At 40.0% G+C, this 13,451-nt stretch overlaps 1 protein-coding gene across 3 annotated transcripts; it reads right to left on the bottom strand.

Annotated features, from left to right (window-relative positions):
• Window positions 1-1,357: 1,357 nt before the first annotated feature.
• LOC129493277 (protein tyrosine phosphatase type IVA 1) lies at window positions 1,358-3,194 on the bottom strand. 3 transcript variants are annotated; one of them, XM_055299260.2, is made up of 2 exons: window positions 2,859-3,194; window positions 1,358-2,786 (listed from the first exon to the last, which is right to left on the bottom strand). In XM_055299260.2, the coding sequence occupies exons 1-2, from the start codon at window positions 3,192-3,194 to the stop codon at window positions 2,673-2,675; spliced, it is 450 nt and encodes a 149-aa protein (XP_055155235.1). In that variant the 3' UTR covers window positions 1,358-2,672. The 3 variants fall into 3 exon arrangements, with proteins under 3 accessions (XP_055155235.1, XP_055155236.1, XP_063468994.1); XM_055299261.2 differs by having other exon boundaries at window positions 1,358-2,996; window positions 3,090-3,194; XM_063612924.1 differs by having other exon boundaries at window positions 1,358-3,194.
• Window positions 3,195-13,451: the final 10,257 nt, after the last annotated feature.

Genomic DNA, 13,451 nt, shown 5'->3' with positions numbered 1-13,451 from the left:
GTATGTTCAATAATAAAACAAATATAGCTTATATAATAGGTTTATTTGTTTAAAGTCAACAATATATTTGCATTCTGCAACTGACCTGTAAATCCCACTGTTTTTCTTCTGGAATTTTATATGTACAGTGTCTCACAAAACCATGTCTCATATCCAAGAAGTATCTTTTTGGCATCAAGCTATGCAAAAGACTCTGATGAGATACTTCCTCTGAATTGGAATAATTTTTTTACTTTTCCAGAAAAACATGGTAACCTTATCAACCACTTACTCATATGGAACAAAAGTTACTACCAATTGTTCTTTTAATTTTACTCTAAAATACTTACAGTTTAGGCATTTCTCATGTTTTTGAATTGCACCCCCATAAAAGATAACGGAATGAAACTCAGTACATAATTTCAAAACATAAATCTTAGTATCTGACTCATTTGGCACATTCTTAGAATTTAAAATAAAATCAGTAGAAATAAAAGTGATGTAGTTTTCAAAGCATTTCTACATGCTGGAGTCTTAGAACAAGGACCTTCTAAATGAAAAGAAGGGGGAGGTTCAGCACATCTTGCTAATTATATGCATTTTTCCTTATGGAGTAACTAATGCTTTCTGGTTTATTTGGGGAACTTTTGTTTGTGGGAAAGCATGTACATTAGGCCAGATCTTGTTGGTTTCTCTTCTGAAGATTGAACACCTCTCTTTTCTGGCATTATTCCAGGACCACTTGCATTTGGGATTAGTAAACCTTCAATCTCTTGTTAAAGTCAGATCATAATGCAGACTGTTTTGGAGGGTTGAATTCGAGGTTGTTGACTAGGCTATTGGCTGGATGAATCCAGCAAACAGTGAGGCGTAGCTTGATGACCTCAAATTGCATGTTCGGGTTCATCATCAGGTGTATCTGATAAACTCAATCTAGGCCTTCAGCCTGTGGAAGTGTCCTGGTGAAACCATGCAACAGCCAGTGAGACTGGGTGAGATTTTTCAGCTCGTGTGAAGTCAGTCACGTCATAACGTCACCTGGTATGAGCTTACCCTGGTCAATGACAGTCTTGGCCAGCAGACAAATCTCTGTGTCCCTCCACATATTGCCTCTCGACAGATCCTCATGGGAAAGGTGGTTGAGTTCAAAGGGTTTGATGATGCCCAATGGCAGGGTGTGCTTGCTGGAGCCTGGCCCCCATGATCACATTGTGAGTAGCCTCCCAGAAGTCCCCTTGGCCCCTGCACAAGGCCTGAATGCACCAGTGACTGGACCCTGGCCTGGCTTGCATGCTCCCCAGGCTCTGGGGCTGGGCTCTGGCTGCAGCATTGTGAGGACACACTCCCCAGAGGGCGCAACTGGCAGTAGAAGTTGATATTTTATTTTATTTTATTTATTTTTTTTTTTTTTGATAAATGCATGTCATTATTTATTTAGATGTTTCAGCTCTCGCACTAAGTTTTTACAAGCTGGTGAACACTGACAAAATTATTTCTCCCACAGAACTATAACCACACATCCCCAGACAGTATAAATATATGGTTGAACTAACATTAATACACATCACCATTTTATCAATTACATAATAAAACAAATTGTCAAGTATCCAAATATTAAGTTACACAGCTCAAAAGGCATATAAAATATTAGATGTCTGCTCAATTCATTAGCAGAAACCCACTTCTTTTTTTGCAAGAGAGGTTGGGGAGGAAAAAAAAAAATCACACTTTCAAACAAAAATAAGTTGGTAAACACACTTCTGATAAGTATGGGAAAATAATTACAAGAATTTCAGGAAGTTTATGATTACAATAACAAAGCATCTCTACCTTTTAAAAAAATATTTTACTAAATTAAAGAGCATATTCTACATGTTCTGCACAAGACAAAGGCAACATTTTGCTAAAAATAATTAATAGCCCCCTCCCATTCTTTTCTCAGGCCCTCCCTGTTAAGTTGCACCTCAGAGTGCAAACATTAAATTAATGTAAGGCTTTTTTGTCTGAAGACATTAAAGACATGTGCTTCTGTACAATGTAGATTTTCAAAATGGAGGTTTTTTTAATAACAGCACAAAGTGAGATTTATGGAAACACATTAAATAATCACTGTAAGACTTGGTAAAAAAAAAAAAAAATCAATGGTTAAGCAAACCTGACATATACTGGTATGAATGTGGGAGATGTAAACATAAAGTGAGCAGGCAAATAACCATGTAGGCCCTACTTTCAATGTTTGAAATGACTGAAGGAATAAACCACGTAAGGTCTAGTGTTCATAGTTCCTGTGATTTTAGCTCTGTATGGTACTAAAAATATACAAGTATTGTGCTGGCTATTTTGGCACCTAATCTTCCTAAATTCCTTATGTACTGATAAGATTCTGGCATGGGAATAGATTTAAACAAGTCATAACTCAATACTGCATGATTTGGGGAAAGGTCAATTGATACAAATGACAAGCACATTTTATATGCTGACAGCAAGAATCTTTTGCCAAGTATCCAAATAGGTTTACTGTAACCCAAATATAGAGGTTGCCATATCTGTCTAGCTTGTGGCCTGGTAAAACTGCCTTTCAATACTCCTATGGAAGCTTCATTAGACTTACTAAGCCAACATGTTGGCTAATATGTATAACAAATTAGGCCCTATCTCAAGTTCCACTTCCAATAGCATTAGGCACCCCAATTTTATTGAATGCAACAGTTGTTTCTATGACCGTTGGAATCTTTGAAACGCAGCCGCATTTTAGGACGGTACTTCTCCAAATACAAAAGTTGCTTGCTGTTAAAAGCTCCACGCCGCTTTTGTCTTATGAATTGTACTGCATCTTCGTATTTCATTCCACCTTCAATTAATGCTAGGGCAACAAGTACTGGAGCTCTCCCAAGGCCTGCAACGCAATGAACAGCAATACAACAACCAGGTTCTTCACGAAACTTAATTTTCACAAGACTTAACCAGTCATCAACAATCTGGTTGGATGGTGGTGCACCATCATCAAAAGGCCAATCGAGAACATGGATACCTTCTTTCTCCACGAGAGCAGTGTCGTAAGTTGCTTCACATACTCTCACTATTGTGGTAACTCCATACTTCTTAAGTTCCTCTATAAATTTGTTTAAGGTCGCATTGGTTGGATTGTGTGTAATAAGAAATCTCATGTTCTTGTATGTGACTTCCACAGGAGCTGGGCGGTTCATTCGAGCCATGGTAATTTAGTTAAAAAACACTCAATAGGGTTATGAAATAATTAAAAAAATTGAATACAGAAACAATGCAAAGAAACTGAAGTCTACTTCAATACACTCCACTTGAAATTCTCAGTGCTTTGAGTATGAAGTTGTAAGTAATGATAAATGAAATGAACCTCCTAACAAGAAGCAGCAATTCTTCAATCCAGTAATACTGAGGCCAACAGAAAAGAAGTGCACTGAGGTTTACCCCATCCAGGTCAGAACTCTTGTAAAATGCTCTGTGGATTTCAATTCAACACTTCTGTGTCCAGGATAACCACTCTTATGGGGGCTTCTTGGTGGAGCAGTAATCAGTTTCTACAGTTCACTTGTCTGCATAGAGGTCGTGCTGTGCCTGGCAGTAATCTCCACTGCCCTTCAGAAACTCCATAAATGTGTGACCAAGAACACCACAGAATTGAGGAATATGTTTACTCATTGAAGATTGTGGCCTAATCATACAGCCGGTCCCGAGGCGGCGGCGACACAGGCGGTGGCGGTGGCTGCAGGGCAGGAGGCGGCGGTGGTCGTGGCGGAGCGGCGGTAGCGGCGATGCAGGCGGCGGCGGGGGCACCAGACTCTACCATGCAGTGAGCGGCTCCGAGCAGAGCGCGTATAGAAGTTGATATTTTAAAATGGACACTGCAGAAGGGGAAATTCATGAGTTAAAAGACTAAGCCAAGGAATTCTCCCATGGTGCAGTACAAAGAGCTGAACAAATGGTAAGTATGAAAGGAAAATTAAGAGACATAGAGTGTAGATTCAAAAGTTTCACCTTTCCCAAGTAGAAAATGGAGAGAATGTAGAAACACAATGTTTAAAGACATAGTTACAGAATAGGCAAGAATTTCCCAGCATTTAATAGTATGAGTTTGCAGGAATAGAAAATATATCAGTGGAACAGTATAGAACATCTAGATGCAAATATTGGCAAAGGTGTGAGTGAATATGTATTTTCACACTCCACTGGTGGGATATAGTGGGGACAGCTGCTTTGGTAGGCAATTTGGCAGCAGCTATTAATTTTTTTATTACCTATTGATATCCTCTTTAAACAAACACTTTCACATGACAACAAGGAGGCATATATAGGATGTTCGTTGCAGCCTGATTTATAAAAGCAAAAAGTTCTTAACAGTCTAAATGTTCACTAATAGAATGGCTAAATGAACTTTAGCCATAACGTGTAATATTATGCAACAGCTAAAAAGAGAGAGGTAGATTGCTAGATATTGACATGAAAAGATTTCTAAGACATTGTAAATAAAAAGTTGCAGAAGATTTTATACAGCATAATATAATTTATATTAAAATATATCTATAATGTGAACTGGAAAGCTAATGAAAGGTTTTGAGCAGTGTAAAGACATGATCAGATTTTTGGTTTTGAAAGACTGCTCTGTTTGTAAAAACGGAAATAAGGGGATCTGTTAGGAAGCTACTTCAACAGACCACCAGATAAATACCCAATCAAAAAGTTAGCAAATCCCAAATTAATAACCCAATATTACACCTAGGAAAACTAGAGAAACAAGAGCAAACCAACCCCAGAGCTAGCAGAAAAAAAGAAATAAGCAAAATCAGAAAATGTAAAATGTAAAACTATAAAAATCCTGGAAGAAAAGCAAGGAAATAATATTCTGGACATAGGCTATGGCAAAGGTTTCATGACAAAAACATCAAAAGCAATTGTGACAAAAACAAAAATTGACAAGTGGGACCTGATTAAACTAAAGAGCTTCTGCACAGCAAAAGAAGCTATCAACATTCAGCAAAGTCTTAGGATACAAAATCAATGTGCAAAAATCACAAGCATTCCTACACACCAATAACAGACAGAGCCAAATTGTGAGTGAACTCCCATTCACAATTGCTACTGGAGAATAAAATAACTTACAGGGGATGTGAAGGACCTCTTCAAGGAGAACTACAAAGCACTGCTCAAGGAAATAAAAAAGGACACAAACAAATGGAAGAACATTCCATGCTCATGGATAGGAAGCATCAACATCTTGAAAATGGCCAAACTGCCCAAAGTAATCTATAGATTCAATGCTATCCCCATCAAGCTACCACTGACTTTCTACATAGAATTGGAAAAAACTACTTTAAATTTCATATGGAACCAAAAAAGAGCCTGCATAGCCAAGACAATCCTAAGCAAAAAGAACAAAGCTGGAGGTATCATGCTACCTGACTTCAAACTACACTACAAGGCTACAGTAACCAAAACAGCATGGTACTAGTACCAAAACAGAGATATAGACCAATAGAACAGAACAGAGGCATCAGAAATAACACCACACATCTACAACCATCTGATCTTTGACAAACCTGACACAAGCAATGGGGAAAGGATTCCCTATTTAATAAATGGTGTTGGGAAAACTGGCTAGTCATATGCAGAAAGCTGAAACTGGATCCCTTCCTTACACCTTATACAAAAATTAAGTCAAGATGGATTAAAGACTTAAATGTAAGACCTAAAACCATAAAAACCCTAGAGGAAAACCTAGGCAATACCATTCAGGACATAGGCATGAGCAAAGACTTCATGACTAAAACACCAAAAGCAATGGCAACAAAAGCCAAAATAGACAAATGGGATCTAATTAAACTAAAGAGCTTCTGCACAGCAAAAGAAACTATCAGCAGAGTGAACAGGCAACCTACAAAGTGGGAGAAAATATTTGCAATCTGTCCATTTGGCAAAGGGCTAATATCCAGAATCTACAAAGAACTTAAACAAATTTACAAGAAAAAAACAACCCGATCAAAAAGTGGGCAAAGGATATGAACAGACACTTCTCAAAAGAAGAGATTTATGCAGCCAACAAACTTATGAAAAAATGCTCATCATCACTGGTCATTAGAGAAATGCAAATCAAAACCACAATGAGATACCATCTCACACCAGTTAGGATGGCAATCATTAAAAAGTCAGGAAACAACAGATCCTGGAGAAGATGTGGAGAAATAGGAATGCTTTTATACTGTTGGTGGAAGTGTGAATTAGTTCAACCATTGTGGAAGTCAGTGTGGTGATTCCTCAAGGATCTAGAACTAGAAATACCATTTGACCCAGCAATCCCATTACTGGGTATGTACCCAAAGGATTATAAATCATTCTAATATAAAGACACATGCACATATATGTTTATTGCAGCACTGTTTACAATAGCAAAGTCTTGCAACCAGCCCAAATGCCCATCAATGATAGACTGGATAAAGAAAATGTGGCACATATACACCATGGAATACTATGCAGCCATAAAAAAGATGAGTTCATGTCCTTTGCAGGGACATGGATGAAACCGGAAACCATCATTCTCAGCAAAGTAACACAAGAAGAGAAAACCAAACACCACATGTTCTCACTCATAAGTGGGAGTTGAACAATAAGAACACATGGACACAGGGAGGGGAACATCACACACCACGGCCTGTCAAGGGGTGGGGGATTGGGGGAGGGATAGCATTAGGAGCAATACCTAATGTAAATGATGAGTTGATGGGTGCAGCAAAGCAACATGGCACATGTATACCTATGTTAACAAACCTGCACGTTGTGCACATGTACCCCAGAACTTAAAGTATAATAATAATAAAAAAGAAACTATCAACAGACTATACAGATAACCTACAAAATGGGAGAAAATATTTGCAAACTATGCATTTGATAAGGTCTAATACCCAGAATATATAAGAAACTTAAATTAATAAACAGCCCCAGTAAAAAGTAGGCAAAGGGCATATGCAGACACTTTTTTAAAGAGGCCATACACCCAGCCCACAAGCATATGAAAAAATGCTCAGCATCAGTAATCATTAGAGAAATGCAGATCAAAACCACAGTGAGATACCATCTCACTCCAGTCAGAATGGCTATTATTAAGTCAAAAAATAACAGATGCTGGCATGGTTGTAGATGAAGGCAATGCTTATACACATGTAAATTAGTTCAACCATTGTGGAATGCAATGTGATGATTTCTCAAATAACTTAAAACAGAATTACCATTTGACCTAGCAATCCCATTACTGGATATATACCCAAAGGAAAAGAAATCATTCTATCATAAAGACACATGCATGCTTGAGTTTATTGCAGTTGTATTAACAATAGCAAAGAAAAGGAATCAACCTAAATGCCCATCAGTGGTAGACTGGATAAAGAAAATGTGGTATGTATACACTATGGAATACTACACTGCCATTAAAAAGAACAAGATCACATCCCTTGCAGAAATATGGATGCAGCTGGAGGCCATTATCCTAAACGAACTAATGCAGGCACAGAAAACCAAATACCACATTTTCTCACATATAAGTGGGAGATAAATATTGAGTACACATGGACCCATGTGTACTTAAGGATGGAGAGTGGGAAGAGGGAAAAGATAGAAAAACTACCTATCAGGTACCATGGTTATTACCTATGTGTTGAAACAACCTGTACATCAGACCCCCATGACACACAATTTACCTATATGACAAACCTGCACAGGTATCCCTGAATCTAAAATAAAACAATAAAACAGGCACCCCGAATCTAAAAGAAAAGAAAACTTGTCAAAAGACCAGCAGAAAAGTGAGAAAGTACTATTTTAATTTCTTCAATTATGAGTGAAATTGGACATCTTTTCAATTGTTTATGGACCATTTACATTTTATTTCTATGCTGAATTTTTAAGCTGACAATTTCCTGCCGATCACTTTCTTGAGAAAAAATGCTGGAAGTTTAGTTTACTCCACAAGCCATGAAATAGATCCTCTGTTCTGTCTTGGGTGGTCCAGTTGCACTGGCTTAATACAGATCAGGTTATGCATCATACGGTGCTGATGCTATTTAGAGGCTGCTGAGCCACCAACCATGCATCCACTTCATTCTCTATCCATTAAGAGCCATAAAAATAAGGTGATGGGTTGCTCTCATTCTATAAGCAGGAGAGAAATCTATTTCCAGAATAAAGGTTTGGGGAGTAGAAACCCAATTTCTCTGTTTGTATTTGTAGGGGCAGAGTGGAATTTATGCTCTAACTTTCCAGACTTTTATTGTTTCTGCTGTTTTTGATCCTTAATTTAGTCATATAATTGCTCTTATTGTTATATTCAAAACAGTTACATTGAATACATAAGGAGATTTAAAAGTTATAGAAATTTGGCCTATATTCTCCAGCAAAGGAACAAAATTATGTTATAATTTGAACTACTACTTTGCATAATACGAATTGCTTTGCATAATAAAGAAGCATACTATTACAATCTTTTAGCATAACTAATTATATACACAAAAAGTAATCCTGTTAAGGCCTTTCTATCCTCTTGTAATAGATTTAGACTTCTAGTGTACTCAACCTTTAATTGAGATACCTAATTTGGTATCAGACTCTGATCCCAGTAAATTCCAGATAGAATATGGGTGAGGAGCTGGGCGTGTTTGCTTGGCTCCAGATGTGAGTGGGAGAAGATGTGCTTTGGAAAATCTTAGTGCAGTCACAGATGATGCTGGCCTACTGGTACATGTCAGATTCTTAAAGCACATTGGCCATTTCTGGATCCTGAGGCCACCTTGCTCCATTCTCCTTTTCCAGACCTACATCACATAAGCCATTTGAGACAAATGGCTATGCAGCTTGTTCTTAAGAACATCTGGTAAGAGATTTTTTTTGACAAAGTACATATAAAAACTACTAGCCAACTAATATTATTTAATACATTTGACCTCATTTTGCAGAAATATCCAAGGGCAACCAAACACGACCGTGTGGAAATTTATCAAAACTTTCTAGCTATGTTCTTCATGGTAATGGAAGCCAAGTGCATAGCAATAAAAGAAAAGCAGCAGGAGCTCCTCAGATTAGGCTGTTTTCTAAGGTATTACTCATCTTGTTATGAAATTTTCTATGTTAATTTATTGCCCACCCCTTAAGAAAAGTCAGCAGTTTAGAGCATCCAAGGAGCCAGAGCTAAAAGCCACAAGAAACATAACAAGCTTGAAAACCATTCATTCATCTAGTCAACAAACTTTAATTTGGAATTTTTCTGTGTAACTAGTTTTTCTAAGCAGAGGGACACAGCCCATGAGGAAGAACGCAGTCTAATTGCCTGTCCCATGCTGGTGACTTTCTACTAGGTATTATGGGCCAGTATTTTCCAAAGTATGACAATTGCTCCTCTGTGGAACATGAGTAGATTTTAGGTCTCTGTGAGAGAACATTCCTGAGCCTTAGCCCCAGATTTGATGTGTTTTATTTTAGTTTTTAAACATTGTTTATTATGGAAAATTTCAAAAGATACATAAAATTAGAGAATTTATAAGCCCATGTACCCATTATCCAGTTTTTAAAAGATCAACATTTTGCCAATCTTATTTTATCTATCTTATATTTTTTCTGGAGTATTTTAAGTAATAATACATTTTTATTTCAATGGTTAAACATTTTAATCTGAATAACAAAAAATATATAACTAGCACATCAAATCTATAATTTCACAACATTATTGCTTTGGACAAAACTAAACTAAATTTAACTTTTAAAACTGCTACACAGATATGGCAAAGTTCAAGAAGAGAGCACACAGATGGCTACAGTTTATGAACTGTTGTTAGAGGCAACAAGAGACTGAGAGATAGTAGACATTCCCCTTCATCTTCCCTCCCACAGTGAGGGTAGGATAGTTAGAGGAGATTCCATCTTCTGCAGAAAGTGCTTAGTACCATGCCTGGCACTTAATAAGTACCTATAAAATAGAAGCTAATATCATTTGTTGAAAGGCATCTTTGATTCCAGAGAACTGATACTGGCTAACATTTATTAGGCCCTTACTGTGTACATGTTAGGAGCGGGAAATTCATATGGGTCTGCAGCAACCTCAATTCTTGCCTCTTCAGAAGAAAGAATTTGACCAACGGGCGTAAGGCAGGGGAGAGAGGCAAGTTTTAACTCGGGAGTGAAAGTTTATTAAAAAATTGTAGAGCAGAAACAAAAGGAAGTAAAGTACGCTTGGAACAGGGCCAAAGGGGTGACTTGAGAGATTAAAGTGTACTGTTTGTTCTTTGACTTGGGGCTTTATACGTTGGCATGCTTCCAGGGCCTGTATTACTTTTCCCCTGATTCTTCCCTTGGTATGGGCTGTCCACATGCACGGTGGCCTGCCAGCACTTGGGAGGGGCTGCATGCATAGTGTATTTACTGAAGTTGTACACATGTTCATTTGAGGCATTTTTCCCTTACCAGTCAAGCGTTTCTAGAGGAAGGTCATACCAGTTGAACTGCACCATTTTGCCTCTTAGTGCACATGCTTGAGCCCACTTTCCCAACTCCTGAGATCTTATCGGGAAGCTGCTAATCACCAGTTTCAGATTTTTTTGCATCTATTGGCAGACTGCCGTTCCCTGGCACAAGCTGCAACCAATTATTATTTTAGCCATACAGTTTAATGACCACCTGACCATACCCATCACCTGATGGTCACCTGACATTCCTGGTGGCCGGGGCTGGGGGGTGGTGGGGGGCTCTCCTGCCGTGTTCACATCTACCTAACTTCTCCAACATATGGACACTTCAGTGGGAAATTTACATACATTATCTCCCTTCATCTTCACAGTTAAACTATGAGTAGATACTAGTTTTCCCATTTTTAGAATTAAAAAGTTGAGGCTCAGATGAATTAAGTTACTTAAGATCACAAAGCTATTAAGTGGTGAAGGTAGGACTTGAATTCAAGCCTATCTTCCTCCATAGCTCATGTTGTTTTTCCACTGGGCTCCTCAAAAAGCCAGGGCCCACCTCCTGACCATGGGAGACAACTGGGGAAAGAGCTAGACATGTAGAATTGGAGGACGGATTCTTCTATTTGCTAATATTGTGACCTGCAACATTTCACTTCATTTTTTCTGATCCTCTGTTTCTCATGCCTCGAATGGGGGTGCTAATATTAATTATCCAATTTCCAAGCACAAAATGCAATAATGTATATGGGAATCTGGCAGTGTAGGCACTAAATAAATATTTGTACTATATTCAGACACCACCAATAGAGCATGTAACCTAGGGCAAACTCCTTTCCTCTCTGGGTCTTGGTGTCATCAGCTATAAAGAAGATGGGATCAACCTCAACATGCTAGAGTCCTGAGACCTGACTTCATTTTCCCAAAACAGTGCTCTCTGTTAGCATGAAGCAGTTAAGAGCAGTCATCATCCCTATCCTAATGGCAGTTAGATATACCTCTTCAGAAGGGGGGATTGATGGCAGTGGCCACACCAGATGACCTGCCACTGCCATCACACTGGCTGCAGTGGAGAGGCATGGCCAAGGCTGCGTGCTCCATGGATCAGGCAGGAATCCCACACTCCTGGGTGGGGCCGTAGCCTCCCAAGTTGTAGCTGCAGATCTGAGCCTCCCTGTGCTCTTGGGGGGCCAGGAGCAGGTAGGAGGCCTGCCCGTCCAGTTGCAGCTGCAGCCTCCCAAACCACAGCTGCAGACCCCGGCCTCCCACTCCGTGGAATAGGCACCCAGGGTGCAGCTGCAGCCGCCCAAACCATGACTGCAGACTCAGGCATCCCTGCACTCTTGGAGGCCCAGGAAAGCCCCCTGCCACCCTTGCAGGCTCAGAAGTGCCTCCTCCTGCTGCCTGGCTTCTCCTTGCTGTCAGTGCCCTCTCCAGGCTTGAAACAAAGTTGGGGCAGAGCCTGGGTACCATGAACAGAAGCAGGAGGTAGACAGATTCCTGGATGGAAGGGGGCAGTTTCTGAAGGCTGGGGGCGGGGCTGCCAGTCCCATGGACCGGAATGGGAACTGGTGTCTTTTCTGCACTTGTTATGGTCACCCATGGACTAATCAGCGTGCACTTTCTCCTCTCTGAGGCCCATAAAAGCTCCAGGCACAGCCAGAGCTGAGCAAATGATGGAATTACCAGCTGCAGAGAGGAGCTACCCTCTCTGCTGAGGGCTTCAGAGACCTGCAGAGATGTTGGGACCACCAGCTGCAGAGAGGAGCAACCCAATCCAGGACCTCCTCTCTGCTAGGAGCTGGGCAGATGTCAGTATGACCAGCTGCAGATAGGAGCTACCCTCTCCAGGGCCTCCTCTCTGCAGAGAGCAGCAAATATCAGCACAACCGGTAGCAGAGAGGAGCTACCCTCTCCAGGACCTTCTATTTGCTGAGAGCTGAACACTGGACAGGGTGACCTGCCTACAGAGAGGAGCTACAGAACCCACTGCGGGTCTCCTCTGAGCTGTTCTAACACTCAATAAAGCTCCTCTTCATCTTGTTCACCCTCCACTTGTCTGCATACCTCATTCTTCCTGGATGCAAGGCAAGAACTCAGGCAAAGGTGCCACCAGCCACAGAGGTTTCTGGCCAGTAAATTGACACCCCAAAGATCCCATAGCACTTCTAGGGATAATATTCCAGAATTGTATTCTGATTAGACCACAAAAAATATTACTGATTCTGAAGTTAATGAAAATGACTAAACTTTCATTTGGTGGGATTTTACTTATAATTACTTAATCTATATTCCTTAGAAAGCAGAGGCTGAAAATGCTATGTTGCTACTACTGTGATAGGGAGTGTGATCCCATGGAGCAGAAGTGAGAGGAGTGAGGCAGGGAAGCAGAGAGAGAAATTCAAGCAGGCATAACTGAGCTGGTCACCACTAAATCTGATTGCTCTATCTTACAAGACCAGGACTTTGAAAAGCTGCATCCCAAGTCTGGAATTAAAAAAAAAAAAAAAAATCTATCAGTTTTCGTCTCCCATTTGGGAGCATTTTGACTATGTGATATTAATTCCTCTGTAATTATGACTTGTGCAATTCTGGGGCCTGAGGCAGGGCCTCTGGATTCCTTGGAAGTTAACAGGGAATCCTAGGATTGGAAGATTGAGGCTTATGGCATGGGTATGGAGCTGGGCTCTGGAAGGAGGTGCCTGGCAGAAATAATTGGAGCAGGATGCCAAGGTGGCAGCTGTAACAGGAGACAGGTGAGTCTGAGAGGACCTGAAATTGGTATGTGATATGTTAATTTACACCCAATCAACTTCCAAATGGAATCTGATGAGGCTTTACATATACAATAAGGATGATGGTGAAAAAGGAAATAATTCATAGCAATAGCAACAATAACAAAGTACCTCAGTTTCCTTATCTTTAAAAGGGAGGAGGACAAAGCAGTGGGCATTGGCTTCAGGCCTCCGGAATCCGGTGCTCACCCCACTCGCCACAGAA

The sequence above is a fragment of the Symphalangus syndactylus genome, chromosome 11 (genome assembly GCF_028878055.3).
Source record: "Symphalangus syndactylus isolate Jambi chromosome 11, NHGRI_mSymSyn1-v2.1_pri, whole genome shotgun sequence".
Lineage (NCBI taxonomy): Eukaryota > Metazoa > Chordata > Mammalia > Primates > Hylobatidae > Symphalangus > Symphalangus syndactylus.
This window is presented reverse-complemented; position numbering and strand designations above follow the sequence as displayed.

Bases quoted from the DNA above. Each gene is read 5' to 3' on its own strand.
- LOC129493277 (XM_063612924.1), bottom strand. From the start codon at position 3,194: ATGGCTCGAATGAACCGCCCAGCTCCTGTGGAAGTCACATACAAGAAC.